The 19,500-nt window shown below is 57.6% G+C and overlaps 1 protein-coding gene across 3 annotated transcripts; it reads right to left on the bottom strand.

Moving 5' to 3' along the window:
- Positions 1-4,945: 4,945 nt before the first annotated feature.
- LOC141951595 (sacsin-like) lies at positions 4,946-19,195 on the bottom strand. Of its 3 annotated transcripts, none has more exons than XM_074888069.1 (7): positions 19,099-19,195; positions 18,635-18,722; positions 18,329-18,431; positions 17,886-17,988; positions 16,206-17,538; positions 15,876-15,964; positions 4,946-15,241 (listed from the first exon to the last, which is right to left on the bottom strand). In XM_074888069.1, the coding sequence occupies exons 2-7, from the start codon at positions 18,652-18,654 to the stop codon at positions 5,175-5,177; spliced, it is 11,715 nt and encodes a 3,904-aa protein (XP_074744170.1). In that variant the 5' UTR covers positions 18,655-18,722; positions 19,099-19,195; the 3' UTR covers positions 4,946-5,174. The 3 variants fall into 3 exon arrangements, with proteins under 3 accessions (XP_074744170.1, XP_074744168.1, XP_074744169.1); XM_074888067.1 differs by having other exon boundaries at positions 17,886-18,032; positions 19,099-19,189; XM_074888068.1 differs by lacking the exon at positions 19,099-19,195 and having other exon boundaries at positions 18,635-19,083.
- Positions 19,196-19,500: the final 305 nt, after the last annotated feature.

Raw genomic sequence — 19,500 nt, forward strand, 5'->3', positions numbered from 1 at the left:
CTGGAATCCACTTTCAAGAACCTATGAGGGAAATAAATTTACCAAGAGGAACCAATGCCTGACCGACTTGATTGGCTTCTGCAATAAAATGAATGCCTGTGTGAATAATGGGAGATCAGTAATGTTGTTTACCTGACATTAGCAAGACATTCGACAGTCAAATAGTCTCCTTATAGCCAGACTGGTGAGATATGGGCTGAATAAGTGAGTGGTGAAGTGAGAGCAAAACTGACTGAACCAGTGGGCTCAGAACTGGTGGATCAGTTGTATGAGATGGCCAGTGTGTAGTGGCACCCCTCAGGATTCAACACTGGAGCTAATATTGCTCTTTATTAATGATGTGGATGACAGGACAGATCCAAAGTCACAGTCAGCATGAAACGGGAGGGAATGGTCAACACACCAAAGGGCAGGGCTGCAAGTCAATGGGACCTTGACAGGCTGGAGAAGTGGGCTGGACTAAGAGGAGCCAGGAATCCTTGCTCTCAACCACCTATCTTAAGCCTACAAAAGCCCCCCCCTCTCCCAGTGGAGGGATAGACTGTCAGAGTTACGGCACCCAGCACTCTCTAACACGTCATCTTTCCTTGCTGGCTTTTGCTGGGAACACAAACACCATTAATGACTTGCCCTTCATTGTCCAAATGAGAGGTTTTGTTGCACTTAACGACCATTTTAATCCTAATTCTTTACACTCTTTTTCCTGGCACTGCTGACTTCCTGATCGGTCAGCAGACTGCTTTTATGTTTTTGTAATAAAGGCGTTCTCTAGCTCTTGTTTCCAGAGCTGATGTGAATGTATAAACCACTTATTAAACGGACAAGCAATTAGAAGACTGACCCTGAAGAAGTGCTCAGCAAAAGCCTTTTCCCAGGTAGAGGGCAGACCCATGGTCCTTTCCATTAGCCAATTCCTTCTCCCATCAAGCAATTCAGTGTAGATCCATTTTACATATCAGAGTCTAAAATGTTTTTGAGAGAGCTCTAGAACAGTTGAGATAAAGGTCACACTCTGTCTTTGTCTTGAGTACAGCTGCTTCCTGTTTGGCTATTCCGAGGTTTAAACAAACTGCCCTTTCAGGGCAGAATCAGCAGTTTCAGCTCCTGGTAACGACATATTGTCTCATTAAAACTTTGAACTCTATATGAGTCTCCACAGAATAAATTCAATAAAGAAGAAAAGGGTGAGCGGAAGAAAAGTTTACTCATTTCAAACAAAACCTAAACCTGTAGTTTGCAATTGTTAAAAGCAAAAATAATAATAAAAAAAGAGTAGTGGTGAAAAAAAGATGCTGGGAACTTAGTTTTAAAGATGGGTGGGTGATGGAGAATGCTTTTTTTTTTTTTTTAATAAGAGTTGATTTCAAAATCACTTTCAGAAATAGTGACCTGCAGCTGATATCTAGAGCTGATGTCAGATATTGACTGAAAATTTAGGCAAGAGTTATGTCGGGAGTGGGGGGGTGTGAGGGTGGATGGGAACCACAACAAAAGGAGAGGGAGAGGGAGAAGACGGAGAGGGAGAAGGAGAAGGAGAGAAGGGAAAGGGAACATTGTCTCCAGAGAGCAGCCAAGAAGAGCAGCAACTAGATTTTGAGGTGAGTGTCCTCGCACAGGCTGCTGTGGCAGGGGGTTCCCAACACTTCTATGAAATGACTGCATGCTTCTCCTCAGGAGCTTCTCAAATGCCCTATTAGCCACTATTCCTATGGTGCCTTTCTCAGAGGGAGGTGCAGTTTGCTGATTAGCTAGAAGAGGACCCAGATATCCAGAGCCCTGGGGAGAACTCAGGTGACAAAGGTACGACATGCTCCCTGCTCTAACTCCTGGACTTCCACTAATGGCTGACAAACACAGGTGTCCAGGTTTGCAGGCACCCTGCCCTTCTCTTTCCACTCAATGCTTCATCCACAAACTGCAGAAGCAAACAAACATCCAGGACATGAGGAACATCCTTCCTGCAAGCTAGAGGAGGACCCAGGTGTTCAGGACTCCTTCAAACCCCCCATTTTCCTTTTACCCATGGGAGGACAAAGGCATGCACCCCCTTCCTGCTCTAACCTCAAGGTTCCCACCCATCTGGCAGGAGCACCTGGAGCCCAGGGAATCCTGTGATGGACCCTGTGGAAGAACCCAACCTTCCTGCTCCCACACCAGCCTCCCTGGGAAGCCACAGCCTTGGTGCCCATCCTGCTTATAGAGTCCTGGTGCCACCAGGGCAGAAGGCCCCACTGAGTGGCAGCACTGCATCTTCCTGATCGGAGCCACCCCTCATTTCTATGGTCCCCAGAGGCTCACAGGCACGCTGCCCACTGACATCACGTCCAGCCTCAGCTCCTTCTTGCATCCTATGATCGCCACAGGAGAGAACCACAGACAAGAGAGACAGAAGCCATGTTGTCAGTCTTCCCAGCCTTCAAGGTATATAAGCCTCCACCTTTTACAACTGGTCAAGGATCAGGACACCAGACAGTGAGTCTTCAGCACTGAGAGATGACATCCTAGTTGTGTAGTCTCGGCCCAATTAGAGGATCTAGTCTCCCCAGGAACTGCCCTTTGACCTCATGGCAGGTACCAGCCAACACTTGGAGATGATGCCTTGGCAGCCTGGCAATCCCTGGACCCATGATCCCTATCAGGACGTTTCACCTCAACATACCAACACAATCCAAGTTTGACTTTGGTGGTAGCCTCTGAGCCAATGGCGATGACTTGAGCCTGTTGAAACTTCGAGCTCCTTTTACTATTTCACCTGCCTCATGCCCTCTTGAGTCCCCCATGCTCCCCTTGACACCACCTCATCATCCTTTTATTGGGTTTACATGGGTAGCAGCAGGGCTGCAGGGGTGTCAACCAGAGACAGCTGCAGCCAGCTTCAAGATGGACCTGCCACTGGCCAAAGATGAGACAATCAGCAGTGTTAGTAGCACCTCTGTGATAACATCATAGAATCATAGAATGGTTTGGGTTGGAAGGGACCTTAAAGATCATCTAGTTTCAAGGCCCCTGCCACGGGCAGGGACACCTTCCACTAGCCCAGGTTGCCCAAAGCCCCGTCCAATCTGGCCTTGAACCCTTCCAGGGAGGGGGCAGTCACAGCTTCTCTGGGCAACCTGTGCCAGTGTTTCACCACCCTCAGTAAAGAATTTTTTCCTTAATCTAATCTAAATCTAAATCTCCCCTCTTTCAGTTTAAAACCATTACCCCTCATCCTATCCCTACATTCTCTTATCAAGAGTCCCTCCCCCCTTTCCTGTAGCCCCTTTAAGCACTGGGAGGCCGCTCTAAGGTCTCCCCGGAGCCTTCTCTTCTCCAGCTGAACTCTCCCCCCAACTCTCTCAGCCTGTCCTCACAGGGAGGTGCTCCAGCCTTCGGATCATCTTAATGGCCTCCTCTGGACCCGCTCGAGCAGGTCCGTGTCCTTCTGATGTTGGTGGTCCCAGAGCTGGAGTCTCACGAGAGCACTGTAGAGGAGAGGAATCCCCTCCCTCGACCTGCTGGCCACACTTCTCTTGATGCAGCCTAGGATATGGTTGACTTCCTGGGCTGTGAGTGCACATTGCTGGCTCATGGTCAGTTTTCCATCCACTACTACTCCCAAGTCCTTCTCCTCAGGGCTGCTCTCCATCCACTCATCCCCCAGCCTGTGTTTGTGCTGGGGATTGCCCCGACCCATGTGCCCTTGGCCTTGTTGAACTCCATGAGATTTGCGTGTCCCACCTCTCCAGCCTGTCCAGGTCCCTCTGGATGGCACATCCCTTCCCTCCAGCGTGTCAACCGCACCACACAGCTTGGTGTCGTGGGAGAACTTGCTGAGGGTGCACTCGATCCTACTGTCCATGTCACCAACAAAGGTGTTAAACAGCGCCAGTCCCAATACTGGCTGCTGAGGAACATCGCTCGTCATATTTAACATATTAAAGAAGGAGTAAAAACTGCTGTGCAACAGCAGCTGGGAGGGAGGAGCGAGAATCTGTGAGAAACAACTCTGCAGGCACCAAGGTCAGAGAGAAGGAGGGAGAGGAGGTGCGGGAGCAGAGATCTCCCCTGCAGCCTGTGGTGCAGACCGTGGTGAGGCAGCTGTCCCCTGCAGCCCCTGGAGGGTAACGGTGGAGCAGATATCTACCTGCAGCCCATGGAGGACCCCACGCCCGAGCAGGTGGAGATGTCCTGAAGGGAGCTGCAGCCCATGGAGAGCCCACACTGGAGCAGGCTCCTGGCAGCGGCTGCAGCCTGTGGAAAGGAGTCCACACAGGAGCGGGTCTGGCAGGACTCATGGCCCCATGGGGGACCCACGCTGGAGCAGTCTGTTCCTGAAGGACTGCACCCTGTGTAAAGGACCCACGCTGGAGCAGTTCTTGAAGAACTGCAGCCTGTGGGAAGGACCCACATGGGAGAAGTTAGCATAGGACTATCTCCCATGGGAGGGACCCCACGCTGGAGCAGGGGAACAGAGTGAGGAAGAAGGAGCAGCAGAGATGAAGTGTTATGAGCTGACCCCAACCCACATTCCCCATTCCCCTGCGCAGCTCAGGAGAGGAAGTAGAAGAGTTGGGAGTGAAGTTGAGCCTGGAAAGAAGGCAGGGGTGGGGGGAAGGTGTTTTTAGGTTTGTTCTTTTTCTCATTATCCTACTCTGCTTAACTGGCAATAAATTAAATTAATTTCCCTAAGTCGAGTCTGTTTTGCCTGTGACAGTAATTGGTGGGTGATCTCTCTGTCCTTATCATGACCCATGAGATTTTCATTATATTTTCTCCCCCCTGTCCTGTCAAAGAGGGGGAGTGAAAAGCAGCTTGATGGGCACCTGGTAGCTAGCCAAGCTCTCCCCACCACAGTCCTCTAAACCCCTTCATCACCGCCTTCACCTTCCACACACACCCAGTCAGCCATGACCTCTCCATGTCCCCTGACCACCCTGTTTAGTGAAGAGTCTACCAGCACTGCAACATTTATTATTGTACTTTATTTCACCCCCCTCAAGGCATGCCAATGGCACATGCTACCCCATGACTTTCAGTGGCCTAGGCCCCCCATCTGCTCCCAACCCTCCTGTTCAGTCCTGCTGCAGGGCTGGTCAGTCTGGTATTGTCTGTGGCAAGTCCATGGTGAGTCCACGACAGGTCTGTGGTGGTCCTGTGGCCCAGCTGGCAATGCCCCCTCTGTGGGGACATCCTCACATTCTGTCCATGTGGTCCTGCAGCCTCCCCAGCACTCCTTGCATCCGCTTCAGCACCTCCTCCTCATCCACACTGTTGAAGGCCTTGTTGGGAGTGATGGGGAAGGGGTGGTAACTCGGGTACTGGGTGGCCTTGCTATCCACACCACAGCCATGCAACCACTCCACCTCCTCTGTCAGGCCCCTCAGCTTTGGCTCCACTGCCTCCAGCCATTGGGCCAGTCCCAGCAGCCCCACTGGAGCCTCAAAGACCTCACTATGGCAAAGTATGGCAGCCACCAGCGCCTTCTCCAGGGCCTGGTGCACCTTGAAGAGGACCCAGTTGGGGCAGCAGTGCCTGATGTCATTGTGGGCTGCCTGCAGGTCACTCTTGGCCTGCTGCAGCCACCGCTGGGCCTCTGGGATGGATGGAGTCATGGCCATGGCCTTGGAAAACCAAGAGCCATGGCCTTCCCATCCCCAGCAGTAGCGCTGGGTTGCCAGGCTGTGACCCACATTGCCATTCACCTCTGGCACCAGGCTGTGCCAATCCTTCCATGGCTTCCCCTCTGCCACAGCCTCCTCCTGCAGCCTCTTCAGCTCTCGCTCCAGCTCTGGTGCCATGACCTCCTCTGTCTCTGGTGCAGCACCCACCAGAGCCACATCATTCTCCTCCAAAACAAAGGCCACGTCCCGTGGCTCCTGGCAGACCAGCATTTCACGCAGCACTGACAAGGCGGGTGCATCCAGCTGTCCACCCAGGATGATATTGATCTCCTGCGCTAGTGTCTCCAGGATCCTCAGCTGGTGACGGTCCAGCACCATCTCTGCATGCCGGATGTAGAGGAGTCGCTGGGCTCCACCAGCCGAGCACACATGGATGACCCGTGGCTGGGAGCTGCCCTCCACCTTTGCACCACGGTGGACCAGCATAGTGCAGATGTCCTCGCAGCACTGCACTTTCAGCTGCTCCACTGCAAAGCCGCCATCCCCCTCTATTCTCATCATAGCCCTGTGGCTCTGCCACCGGAGCAGAGCCTTCAGCCCCATCTTAAACCATGGTGATACCAGCAGGGTCTGCAGACGCCTCTGCCCAGGACAGTGAGAACCATAGCGGCATAGCCGTGGACTGCCCTCCTCCAGCTGCTGCTCTGTCACCTCTGAGAGTGCCCGTGGCCGCAGGTGCTGTGGTAGCATTTGTAGCAGCTGCCACGTATTACACCCGGTCCCTGGCAGTTCAGCCATAAACACAAAGGTCTTCTCTAAGGCTTTAGAGATATTTGAGGACACGCAGTCATTGAAGTACAGCTTGTGGGATGACTCTAGGCAGTCAGCAGTGCTCAGCAAGTACAGCTCATCCACAGTGGAGAGATGAGGGGGCTCCCGTGCCTCCTGCAGCAGCTTAAAGAAATGCCTTGTGGCCAGCAGGACTGTCTTCTTCTGGATAGTACTGAGAATCCCACTGGCATGGCTTTCCTGGTGGATTTTGGCCAGGACATGGCTGTAGTGAGTCAGTGTGGGGAGCAGGACCACCCCAAGGTGTTGCAGCAGGTCTCCATAGGCAGCCACATGAGAGTCAGGCGTGAGAAGATAGGGATAAAAGTCAGCCTCATCCGGGAGTGATGTCACCACTTGATGTGGCATGGCCATGTCCCCTGACTTGGCAAGCACCACAGGCAGCTCAGCAAGGTGCCCTGTGTCCACCTCCTTCAGATGGGTCTGCAAGAAGTTGTACACCTTCTGGAGCACACTGGCCCGTGTGTTCACCTGCTCTTGCGTGTGGCAGGCTGCCCTGCACACCTGCTCCAGGTTGGCCATCACCAGGGAAGTGGGTATCTCTACAAGGACTCCCATGGCCTCCAGGAGGTCCTGCTTGAGTTCAAAGGACTTTGGCAGGATGATGGCTGATGTCCACACGAGCTCAGCCACATCTTCTTGGCAGTGGTAAATGCTGCCCTTCAGGGCCACAGGCTTAGTGCAGGCTGCAAATGGGGGGTGGAGGTTCATCAGGCTTGGGGGGATGTCCAGTGGAGGCAGGAAGCGGATTGAGGCAATTTGCCCCAGGAAAGCCTCTGACACGGGCTTGCCCAACAGGGTGCAAAGCTCTTTAAGCATCTCCTGCTGTTGTGACAGCAGGTCTTCAGTGTGGCACCCACCCTGAGTTGCTTGCTGCTCTATCTCCTGGGCCAGTGCCACAAAATCCTCCACAGAGAGGCTGGTGCGGACACCCACCTGAAGCAGGAAATCCTTAGCAGCTTCCTGCTTGTAATCTAGCTCCACAAAGAAAGACTCGGGCACAAAGCGGTGTTGGAGCCGCAGAGTGCGGAAGGAGAACGTGTTGTCATAGAAGTAGGAGGCTTGGCACAGCACACCGTGGGTATTGGGTATAAAGGCCACAGTCTGAAAAGCTGCCACAACAGTTTCCTTGAACTTAACATCACAGATGGGTTGCAGAGCAAAGAACAAGCGCAGAGCTTCCATAAGCTCTTGCACTGTGAGCTGGGACAGCCGGGGCAGCACCACAGTCAGGAAGAGCTGCTGGTCATCTGTAAGCTCCCACTGCAAATCCTTGGCCAAGTCCTGGTGGATCTTGTCTGCTGTGAGCAGCAACATGTCCTTCTCCAGGTTGTACAGGGCTTGGGCACCCCGGGTCAGTTCTAGGAAGTGGCTGCTGAGCACCAGCACCTTGCGGTAGGGTGCCACAGGTACATAGTCCCCACCGTACTTCCGGAAGAGAGGCAGGAGCCGGAGCTGCTCCATTGCCAACGAATCCACTTTTCCCCGCACAAAATTCAGCAGCATAGTAACTTCCCAGTTGTTTAAGTCCTTCCAGCGGAGATCAGCTCTGGCGTTCGCCAGCTGGGCCAGCACAGCCCTGGGCTCAGTGGCCTGCAGTGCCCTTGCCTTCAGGCAGTGGTAGGCAAAGTCAAAAGGCAGCAGAGACTGTAGGAGCATAGGGATGCCCAGTTTGTGCAGCACCTTGGCCACCTCTGTGTCACACTCATAAAGAACACTGGGGAGGGAGGATAGTGGTAGTAGGTGCTTCGAGCCTCTCTCATGCCCCTGAACAGGCAGCACCACCACATCCTGGAGATGATTCATGAATGACTTCATGTCCGCCTCCAAGTTCTTTTTGGTCTTTATGGGTGTGTAGACCACAGTGCTGAAGAACTTCCACAGATCCCTGAGCCACTTCTCTCCCTCTTTGGTCCAGTTCAGCTGACCCAGTGCCTTCTTGATGAATGGTGTGGCCTCCAGGAGGCCAAGTTTCTTCACAAAGCAGGGCAGGGTCAAGTCAGAAGTGAATTTGTCAGCAAAACAGTGGTGATGGTGGGGGAAGAGGTGGGCAAAGGTGTTGTCGAAGACTGGGTGGTGGATGCTGAGGGCATTCAGGCAGCCATCTTGTGTGGCCAGCAACGGCAGGCCTTCCAGTTCTGCTTGGTCCACATCCGTGGGCTCCAGGCAGAGTTTCAGCAGGATGGAGCAGCTCTCTGGGGTCCTCAGGGGTGTCTCAGCCACCATGCGGGGCACGGGGATTGCCAGGGCCTTGAGGAAGCGCCGGAGAGAGTGTGGCTGCAAGACAACAGCATCCACATGGGCTTCAGAGAACTCCTCATAGATCTTCCGCAGGTGGGGGAATGCTGGCACCAGGTTCATGTTCAGGCGCTGCAGCACATTCTGGAGAGCTTGCTCAGGCATCACCTTAAGGAAGTATGGCTCTGTTAGCACGTCCCCACCACCTGGAGATGCCCAGGTGATTGTCACCACGTTTTTAGGTGGCTTCACGTGGTACACAGGCACCAGGGGCAGATGTGCATGACTTAGGTGCCTATAGACATCCCTCACCAGGTCCTGAAAGACAGGTAGCTCCTTTCTCACAGTAGGGAAGAACTGGAGGTAATGGGAGGCCAGGTGCTTCTCGCAGACCTGCAGGGACTTGTACTGGAGCCCTTCAGGTCCCAGAGCTTTCCACTGCCTAGTGAGAAAGGCACAGTATAGTGGAGCCACCAAACGCTGGAGCAAGAAGCCATTCCAGGCTGCTTCTGTGCTGCCTGGGTCCTGGCGGAGATTGCGCCTGGCTGTATCCACAGAGAAGTTGGCATTGATGTGCACAGGCAGGCCTGTGGTCAGCAGCAGTGGGAGGGTGCAGAAAGCTTTGCCCTTGAATTTGTCCAAGTCCAATGGCTTCAGGCGGGCAGCTACAGCTCCATAGGGCAGACGCTCAAGCACCGGAGACTCCTCCGCCCCCTCCTGAACCCCAGTTTGGGAGATCACCCTCCACACAGTGCTGGTCTTGGTCTTGCTGTTTTTGACTGCCATGGTATAGGAGACAGAGGTGGGGCTGTTCCCATCCACAGCTTGGCTCAATCTCGCTTGAAAACCCCGTCTCAGTTCTGCATCACGATCTGTCAACTCTGTGGCCACCCGCAGCCTCTCCAGCAGGTTCCTCCCATCTCGGGGGATCTCAGAGAAGACCACTGTGCGGAGGTGCCGGAGGAAGAGCACCAAGTCCTCACCTTCCTCAGCCAGTACTCTCTCCATGGCCATGAGGTCTTGGTCCCTCACAACCATGCCAGACACCTTGGAGGTAGCAGCCCCAATTGCAGTGCGGAGGGGCAGCCGGAAAAGGACACCCTGGTTCAGGTTGAAGAAGGAGGGTAGGAAGGTGCCATAAATGTCTCGAAAGGTTCTCTTGAATTCAGGGTTGACAGCGAACATCCCACCAGGACTCTCAACTGTGGCTACGGGCACATAGTAGAGATGGGGATCAAAGACACACAAAGCACTGTCTCCAGTAAGGAAGGCTGGGCAATCAGTAAAGTGGAAGACGGTGTTGAAGCCAAGGCCGTATTTGCCTGTGACATCCTGCCGGCCTCGCTTGCCACCCACCCCCAGACGCTGAATGCCTTCAATGTCCTGCTGCTGGAAGGGGCTGTCACTGAAGATGCAGAGGGCAGGGCCCTGCAGGTCATTCCATTTCTCACTGAAAGTGGCAGCCACTGGGTGCTGCCGGCGGTCCCACACAAAGTGCACAAGACTTGCACCAGCATCATCTGCATTCTGGAGCAACTCTGTCACGATATCACGAGCAGATGCTGGGTACTCACCCAAGATGTTCTGCAGTCGTGTAGGCAAGTCTTCACGGGCACCAAATGGCTGTGCCCAGAGGTTCAGGTCTGCAGTGAGCAGTTGGCTCCTCTCCAGCGCCCGGTGGCGTGTGGTAGGCACCCCACAGCGCAGGGCTGTGGGTCGGGACAGCTGTTCATGGCACAGCAGGACATTTCTGTCCACTGGCATCCATGGCGTATCATTGAAGTGGAGCTTGTCCCGTGGACGCAAAATGCCCTCCTGATCAGGTAGAAAGAGTTGCTGGGTCTGGTAGGCATCTGGCTCTTTGTCATCTGCCATCAAGCCAAAAGACACCAGCCGCAAGGCCAGAGCCAGCTCCCTGTCTGGCAGCGGCTCTCCAGCATGCATGTCTGCCAGGGTGCAGAGCACTTGGGCATAATCGTCCCAGGTGAATGTGTGGCGCAGCCCCACACACTCCCAGAGTTGGCTGTAGAGGCAGTACTGCTCTGGGAGCTGGTGAAGATATGGGACAGCCTCAAATGACAGCGTCTCAGCCACAGCCGTGACTGGCACAAAATGGGAGCCTATCAAGATGAAGGGCTCCTTTTGGGCCACCGCAGAAGCCACCTCATCCCAGTTGGAGTGATCTCTCTGGAGCAGCCTGTTCAGGTACTTGTAGCAGCAGTGGGCTTTGTTCTGCAGGTTCTCCAAAGGGAGAGCATTGGAGCTACAGGTCAGTGCCTTCAGCTGCTCAAGGACTGTCGCTGCTGGTAGCTGCCGGTCCAGCCCCAAGAAGGATGCAACCTCCTTGGAGAGGCTGAAGTTTTCCCCCAGCACTTCAGGAGCCAAGACAGGGTGGATGAGCCCCACTAGTGGGGCACAGTTGTGATGGTAGAGCTGGGCAGCTGGCAACAGCACATTTTCACCAGTGGGCAGTGTACCAGGGAGGAAGGGCACAGTCTGGAAAGCTGCCTGCAAGGTGTTGTTCACCCTCTTCTCCACTGCATCCTGAAGCAGCTCAAGGATGCAGGCAGCCCTCCGGTAGCCCTGGGCACGGTCCTTGGTCCAGATAAGTTGCACTGTCTTTGCCCGTTCCAGTAGCTCTGCCAAGGCCATTGTGTCCTTAACCATGCCCAGCCTCTCCAGTCGGCTTAGTCTTTCTGGGGAAAGGAAGGCATCCCCAGTGGGGAAGCGCCCGTCCTTAGGGTCATATAAAGAGGCAGTGCGGCCTCTGGGATGCACCAGGCAATTGATGAGCTGCAGGTGGCCATGAGGGGTGGCAGGAATGCAGGGCACTGTCTGCAGCACTTTGTCTACCTCATCATGGGACATATCCAGTGCATGGAGAAGCAGTGAGTCCCGGTCAACAACAGAGAGGTCTTCCAAGTTGGGAAGCACAAGTTCACAGTAAAAGCGGGGCCAGTCATAGGTGCCAGCATCCACTGCCCGCCCAAGGCCCCTCTGCACGTGCTCTGGCAAGGCCACAGCTAACAGGGGATGGGGCAGGATGGAGGCAAAGACACGCTTTGCCACGGCACCCAGCTTGGGGTGTCTGACCACAGCCTGGTGCAGGAAGCGGGCGTCCTGCAGTGAGCACCATGAGCAGCCATCAGAGAAGAGCCTGGGGCCATTCTTGGCTGTCACAGCCTCGTAGAAACCAGTCACAGCCTCCGTAAAGGGGTAACGGGCAGTGTTAGTGTCCGGCCAGAAGACATGATATTCATAGCTCTTCAACTCACCTGCCTCATGCATGATGCGGAGGTGGTCCAGCGCCCGGAGCCAGGCAAGTGGCACAGCATTGCGGAGCAGTGCCCGGTTCCACTCACCCCGCTCCGCTGTGTCCCACAGCCCCTTGCGGTTTGAGAGGATGCTGAAGGCCCCATGCACGTGGACTGGCAGCCCTGAGGTGATTGGCATGGGAAGGTGGCAGAAGACTTGTCCCTTCTCAGCATCCAGACGTGGCACCCACTTGCCATCTGCAGTAAGGGCAAGGGGAAGAGCCACACCAGCCATGGGAGACAGGGAATGGAGCCCTGCCTGTCTGTTCTGGTGAAACAGTTGCAGCAACTTCCCATCACCCTGACACACCAAAACTAGGTAGTGCCATGTGGTCTTGGATGCCTCTTCACAGGCTGTGAGCCGCTCGATGGCTGCCCAGCTTGGGGGATCCCCAGGGGCCCCCAAGTCCTGAATCTCCTTTCGCCGTAGCATGGCCAGAGGCATGGTATGCTCCGCAGAGGTGGCTGTGTCTGGCAGCATCTCCAAGGACATCTCCCTCACCTTCTGCAGGAAGAGCAGCAGGAGCCGGTTAGAGCCAAGGAAGCCAGTGCCAAGGGACTGGATGCGCTTGGTACCAAAGGCCTCTGAGCAAATCTGGGATGTCACAGCTTCCTCTTCAGTGCGAAAAGGCAGGCGGAAAAGGCTCCCTGGAAAGGCTCCTGGCTCAGGCAGGCGGCACCCAAAGATACCATGGTAGGGCCAGAACTGCTCAGCAAAGGCACGGAGGATGCGTGGTCGTCTGGAGAAGTCCAGGCGGATGCCAGGGCAGCCGGTCTTGGGGATGTGCTTGCCCAGATGGGTGCCATTGGGATCAAAGATGAGCATTGTCTCCCCACTCAGCACTGCTGGCACATCTGTGACACGGTAGACAGAGCTGAAGCCCAGTCCAAAACGTCCGATCTGGCCTGCCTGGCCCTCCTTCGTAGCAGCCCCAACTCGTGTGATGTTACGGAGGTCATCCTCTGTGAACAGGGCATTGTTGTAGGCCCAGAGGGCTGGGCCATGGCAGGCAAGCATGTCGGGGTCTAGCAGCCCAGACGTGGCCTTTCTGCAGTGTCGGAGGTCCAGGAGGAAGCGGCACACAGTAGCTCCAGCATCCTCTGCATTCTGGACCATCTCTGTGAAGAGGTCGCCTTCCTCACCATACTCCCGGAGGATGTTGCGGAGCCGTAAGGTGATGGGCTCTGAGGGGCCACAGGCAGTGAACAGCTCTGGCCCTAGCACCCGTGTACTGAGCAGCTCTGCCCCGAGGAATATGGCTGTGCTGGATGGCACTGACTCATGCACCACCTCTTGAACATCCTCCTCTGCCTCCAGCTCCATGTCCAGGTACACGGTAGAGGCAGCTGGGCGGAGGGCAAAACCTGAGCCCTCCGAGATCCTCACAGGAACTGGCACTGTGCCCTTGCCCTGGTGCCCCCGACTCTTAAGCCACTCCAGGACAGCTACAGCCACCTGCAACTCTGCTGCAGTGCCCTCTCTGGAGCTGCGTGTGTCTATGTCTTGCCCCAGGCAGCGCAGGGCTGCAACCGCCCTCTCCTCACTCACCCTCGCCTGCACCCCCCAAGCCTGGAAGAGGCAGCTGTAGGGCAGGAAGTCAGGGGGCACCCGGGGCACCAGCATCCCCAGCTCCAGCTCATCAGGATAGCCCAGTACGGCATCACATGGCAGGACAAATCCAGACCCGGTCCACACCACAGCATCATCCGGGGCAGCCCCAAAGGTCTTCAGGTTTTCCTGCATGTGTTGGTAGACAGGCCGGAGTGCAGGACCTACCTCACCCATGTCCCTGCACGCTGCCAGCTGTCTCAGCTGCTTCCACACTCTCTCTGGCGGTGGGGTCTGGCTCAGTCCCAGCTTATTCTCTGCCTCTGGCACAAAGGCACCCGTCAGGTGCATGGCAAGCCCCACCAGGGGCTGGTACTGGATGGACCGCAGCTCCCTGGGGGGCAGGAAGTGTTGCCTAGGACTTCCAGTGCACTTGGAACGAGGCACCCACGGCAGGGCCTGGAGCTCCCTAAGCGTTGCAGTGCTGAAGCCAGCCAGTGCCTTGGGGCGGTTGCAGACCTTGATCAGTGCCTGAGCCCTGTTCAGAGCCACTGCGTCACCCTGACGCACACTTGCTGCAGCCTTTAGGATGTCCGAAGGTGCCAGGCAGTCTTTACCGTGCCGCAAGCCCAAGGTTCTCAAGGCACGGAGGACAGGTGGACTGCGGAAGGTGGCAGGAGGAAAGTGTTCAGGGCCCAGCAGTGCCTGCAAGGTGCTCTCGCAGGGGTCGTAGAGGTCTCGTGGGCACACAGGGCCGTTGGGAGTCTCCAGGAAGGCCAGCCTGCTGCAGGCCTGCTGCAGCGGGGGACTCTGTGCAAAGAGGATGTCTCCATGCTGCAGTACCCAGAGCAGCAGAGCCTGTGTCTCAGCCGCTCGCCCTGCATAGGCACCCTGGTCCACGGCTCTGACAGCCTCCAGCATCACGTTGGCTACACTGGTGAAGGACGTTTTGATCCTCCCAAGGAGCCGCCGGTCAGCTTCATCCCGGCACTGCAACATGGCCTCTGGCAGCACCACATCTCTGAGCACCTCCAGCTGTGGCTCCAGGGCAGGGGTGGCACCAGCTGGTACCAGCTCCGTGGGCTGTGGGGTGGCCAAGCAGGGGAGTGGGGTGAAGAGGGGCAGAGCGGCCAGTGTGGCCCTGTCCTGCTTTTCCAGGGAGGGGAGGTCTGCCAGGTAGAGCCGGAGTGTGTCCACATCCGCAGCAGGCAGCGAGGCCAGGCAGGGGGCCACAACTGCGACTCCCCGCCTGCCCAGGGCCCGCAAGGCATTGAGGGGGGATGGAGGCAGGACATAGAGGGACAGGGAGCGGTGCCACATGCCTGGTGGCACCACTGGGCAACCCAAGACCTCCAGCACAGAGGCCACAGCAGGTGGCAGGCACTGGTCCTCCCATGCCTGGAAGATAAGACTGGACTGGGGTAGCAGCGGAGCCAGACGGATGCTGTGGTCACCCAGTGGGGTCAGGGAGATGAGAGGGAGCCCCTCCAGAGGGCTCAGGTCTTCCATGTGGTGGGCCAGAAATTGCCACAGGGCTGGGAACCAGGAGGCTGGAGGCTGGGGGGGGCCTCGCGCCGGGCACCAGGTCACTGGGGTTGAAGATTGGGACGTCCAGGCAGGGGGAAGAGCCAAGCGTAGGGTCTGGGCAGTCACAGTTGGGTCCAGCAGAACCAGGTTGGGGAAGAGACCTGTGTGCGGGAGGCAGAGGCTGGATGAGGACTACATGGGACCTAGGACCTGGCAGGAGGACCCAGGGGAGAAAGAACCTGAGATCTGCAGGGGACTGGGGGGGCCCCCATACTGGGGATGGGAAGACCTGGGCTCTGGAAGGACAGTGGATACCCTGAACAGGGGGAACAGTGGAACCCCAGATTGGTGGGGATAGAGGAGAGCTGAGAGGGAAAAAGGTATTAGCAGGACCACTACTGGGGGGCACAGAGGTCCTCAGATGGGGAACACAGGGAGACCCAGGATCCAAGGGAGCACAGAGGAGACAGAGAAATGTGGCAAGGACAGGGGACTCCCCAGAGACACAGGGAGATGCAGGATAGGAGAGGTGGCCCTGGGCTCAGACAACACACCCCAAACTGGTGACAGTGAGACTTGGGATCTACAGTTCTGTTGAATGAATGGGGGAAGCCCAGAGCAGGGCCTCGGACAGGGCTCAGGGGCCCCAGGTATGTATAGGGAGTATCAGTGTGGTACAGGGAGATACTGGGGCTGCAGAGGAGCCCCAGGGTGTACAAGGGTGCCTAGGGCTGTTGAGGTTTAGAGGAATATGAGGGGACCCAAAGGAGGTCCAGGAACCCCCCTGTCTCTTACCCGCCTTAGCAATGCCTCGCAGAAGGCTGTCCAAGCCTGGCTCCAGGTCTGAGGGCAGGAATGACCCAGTCAGGCCAGGCAGGAGCTCCCTGTGGGGACAAATGGAGGTTCTGGAGGACTAGAGGAGTAACGGGGGGCAGGCAGCTTCCTGGACACCTGGCTCAGCTCCCACCCAGTGATACTGGGGGAGAGGAGGAGGGCAGTGAGGCACCCAAACGTTCAGGTTTGACTATGGGGCCATTCAGCTCAGGAGCAGGTGCTGTGCCCTGGGTAACTGGCTCACCTGCCCACTCCTGCAGGGAATGGGGCTGCCTGAAGCCACAAACTCACCTGGGGCAGTCTGACGTGTCCACGTAGACAATGGCTGACTCGGTTCCAAAGGCCACAAAGGTCCCATCGGCGCGAGGCAGGAGGGGGAGACCCCGCAGTTCAGCATGGCGCCCATCCCCAGCCACGTAGCGCAGCAGGGAGAGCTGGTCAGTGGCGGGGAAGCCTACGGTCCCATGGCGACGCAGCACCTCCCGCACGTGGCCCGCCGTGGCCTCCCGTACGCCTTCCACCATCCCCAACGCCAGCGCCCTCCGGACATGGGCTGGGACCTCAGCCACTGGCTCCCCGGCTGCCACCAGCAAGGCCTGGACCACCCGCCGTGTGGCCATGTCCCCTGTGGCCTCCGGCAGCAGCACAGCCTCAGCGGCCCGCAGCCGCCCCACAGCCCCCTTTGCGGCTGGCACCAGGGTGCGGGCAGATGCCAGCTCCCGGCAGACACGGGTCACCAAACTGCGGATGCGGCCACCGCTCGGCGTGTGCTCAGGGTCTGGCCAGATGCTGTAGGTGTCTGTGTCAGGCAGAGCCATGGCCACAGCAGCCATGTGGCTGTAGACCCGTGGCAGGAGGTCAAGGAGCAGCAGGGCATTCCAGCGGGCATCGTTGCCGCCCTTCTCGCCCTCCTCAGGCCAGCGGAGGTGGCGGCGGTCGTCAGAGAGGGCGAAGGGGGCACTGGCGTGGACGGGCAGCCCTGTGGTCATCTCATCTGTGGCTGGCAGGGGTAGGAAGCAGCACAGCCGCCCTCGGCAGGGCCCACAGAGGGGGTGCGCCAGGCTCAGCTCAGGGCAGCACCCCAGCCCTGAGCCCAGTGCCACCATCGGCCCCTCTGTGGCCCTGCCCGTGGCCACCAGCCACTTGCTCCCATCCCCCACCCCAGCCCCGTGCAGGGCCACCAGGCGCCACGCCAGACTCAGTCCCTCATCCCCTAATGGCCCTGGCACAGGGAGAGGCTGAGGGGATGCCACAAGGGTCCCCATGAGTGTCTGTGTTCCATCAGGGGCCATGTGGTGCACGGCCACGCGACGGATGTGGCGGAGGAAGAGGAGGGCGAGAGGGGCCTCTGCAAGGAAGGTCTGGAGGAGGTTATGGAGGCGCTTAGGATCGGAGACCGCTGCAGTGATTTCCGAGGGTTGCCGGCGGAGGGGGAAGCGGAAGAGGGTGCCCTGGGCAGAGTCACGGTGCTGTCCCACAGCTTCCAGCCCAGCCCAGAAGGGCTCGAAAAGGCCAGGAAGGCCCTGGGCTGCAGAGACATCCCAGCGGGCACCACCACCTGGCAGCACCTGGCATTCAGGATCCATCACCCCCAAGGATGGGGGGCTCAGCACACCTGGCAGGTCTGGGGACATGAGAACCATGAGGCCACAGGGATGGCATGGACACCACTGCCTCCTCTGATCGTCCCAACCCATCACTGCCCCATGTGCCCACCCAGTACCCTCAAGTTTGACCCCACAGTGCCTCCCATAATCCCAAGCTTAATCCCAATTCATCAGTCTTCCCTCAGTTTTCCTCTGCAGCCCTGCCCTCCGCCACCATCCAGCCTCCCGGTGCTTCAGGTTTCCTCTGAGACACAGCCCTCCATTTTGCACCCCTCAGTGCCCCCAGTACTCCCCAGCACCTGTAGTTCAGTGCCTCCAGTACAACCCCAGCTCAGTCCCAGCTGAGGCCCCCAGTGCTGCTCACCGGTGAGGTGGTAGACAGAGGTGAAGCCCAGGCCGAAGCGCCCCACAGTGCTGGGGTCCTCCCGCTTGTGTGACACCCCTGGGCGCAGGATCCCTGTCCAGTCCTGGGGGCACATCAGGGCATCATTGTAGGCCAGGAGAGCTGGGCCTGAGGAGTCAGGACCACGGGTTAGGGGGGACTTGGGACATGTAGGGGGGATCGTGACCCACACTCAGTATCCCCACAACCTCAGTTTCACCTCCAGTCCCACAAAATCCCCCTCGGTCCTCCCAGTACCCTCAGTGCCCCCAACACATTCCAGAACACCTCACTGGTTCCAGTTCCCCCAGTCCACCGTGATCTTTCTTCAGTTCTTCACCAGTATCCCCCAAACCCTCCCAGTACTTGCCAGTGCCACCCCTGCGCTTTGTCCAGTTTTTCCCAGTGCCCGTAGCACCTCTCACCCTGGGTGCCCTCCAGCCCTCCTCTGGTGATGTCAAACTCCCGCTCGTCGGACACAAAGACGACCTCGTTAGCACCAGCATCGTCCGCATTCTGCACCAGCTCCTGGGTTCAGGGATCAGTGTCAGGACACCTCCCCCCGCAACCCCCCAGCCCCCAGAGAAAAGCACCGATCCGCTCTCCCGCTGGCCAGCAAGGTCCAGGGGTTGGTGCTGGGCAAGGACCACCGCCCACCCCAGCTGCCTGCGGTCTGTCTGCCCAGCTGGGCAAGAGAGCCCGGGGTGGCTGGGCTCCCTGGGGGGTCTCACCTTGAGGATTTGCCCCCCATCGGGGTACTTCTGCAGGATACTGTGCAGGTAGTCAAGGAAGATGGGTGCCCGCTGGCAGAAGGTCTCCCTGCAAAGCGGAGAGAAGGGGCGGGGGGGAGCAGGGCAGAGCTCACCTCCATGGGCAGCCAGGATCCCCTTGTCCTGCTCAGATCACCCAGGAGGGGGGAGTCAAGGACCCCATGTCCTCCCGGGACCCACTGAAACAACCACCTCCAGGGTCCCCCCACACGTCCCCAAGGCCCCCATCTCTTCCTGGGATCCTCCAGCAACCCTGACACCTCCCCATATACCCCCTGCAAGCCTCCAGGTCTCCCCAGTAACCCTTGAGCCCCCAGTCCCACCAGTGGCCCTCAGTGACCCCTGGAACTCTCCAGCCATCCCTCACGTCCCCCATAAAACCCCAGTAACACCCCGGTGCCCCCCCTCGCCACAGCCCCACTCACGCTTTCGGCTCCTTGTGGGCCATGACGGGGGCTGTGGGGGGACACCGGCTCCCCCCGATGCGCAGAGTCACTGTGGCTCCGCTGGCCCTGGCCCCACCCCCTCACCCTGCAGTTTCGTTTCCTTGCTGAACACGCCTCTCGGCTCTTTTAACCCAAAAATTGAAACTGTGGAGGGGGGGGTGGGGGGGTGGGGGGGGTGCTGGGAGCCAGTTGACAGGGAGGATACAGCGATAGGTCGCAGTGGGGGGAGGGTCTGAGGCCATGGCTATGGGGCAGGGACAAGGGAATATGGCTATGGGGCAAGGACCATCAGGCCATGGTAATGGGGCTGTGGCTATGGGGTGGGGGCCACTGGGCGACAGGAGTATCTGCTCGAGGGTAGGGAGGCTCTGCAGAGAGACC

Source organism: Strix uralensis, chromosome 18 (assembly GCF_047716275.1).
Source record: "Strix uralensis isolate ZFMK-TIS-50842 chromosome 18, bStrUra1, whole genome shotgun sequence".
Taxonomy (NCBI): domain Eukaryota; kingdom Metazoa; phylum Chordata; class Aves; order Strigiformes; family Strigidae; genus Strix; species Strix uralensis.

Coding starts and splice junctions, on each gene's coding strand:
- LOC141951595 (XM_074888067.1), bottom strand. CDS start 19,121: ATGGCCCACAAGGAGCCGAAAGC. Junction 18,432..18,634: donor ATGGGGGGCAAATCCTCAAG/GTGAGACCCCCC, acceptor CCCTGAACCCAG/GAGCTGGTGCAGAATGCGGA. Junction 17,539..17,885: donor CTCTGTCTACCACCTCACCG/GTGAGCAGCACT, acceptor TCATGTCCCCAG/ACCTGCCAGGTGTGCTGAGC.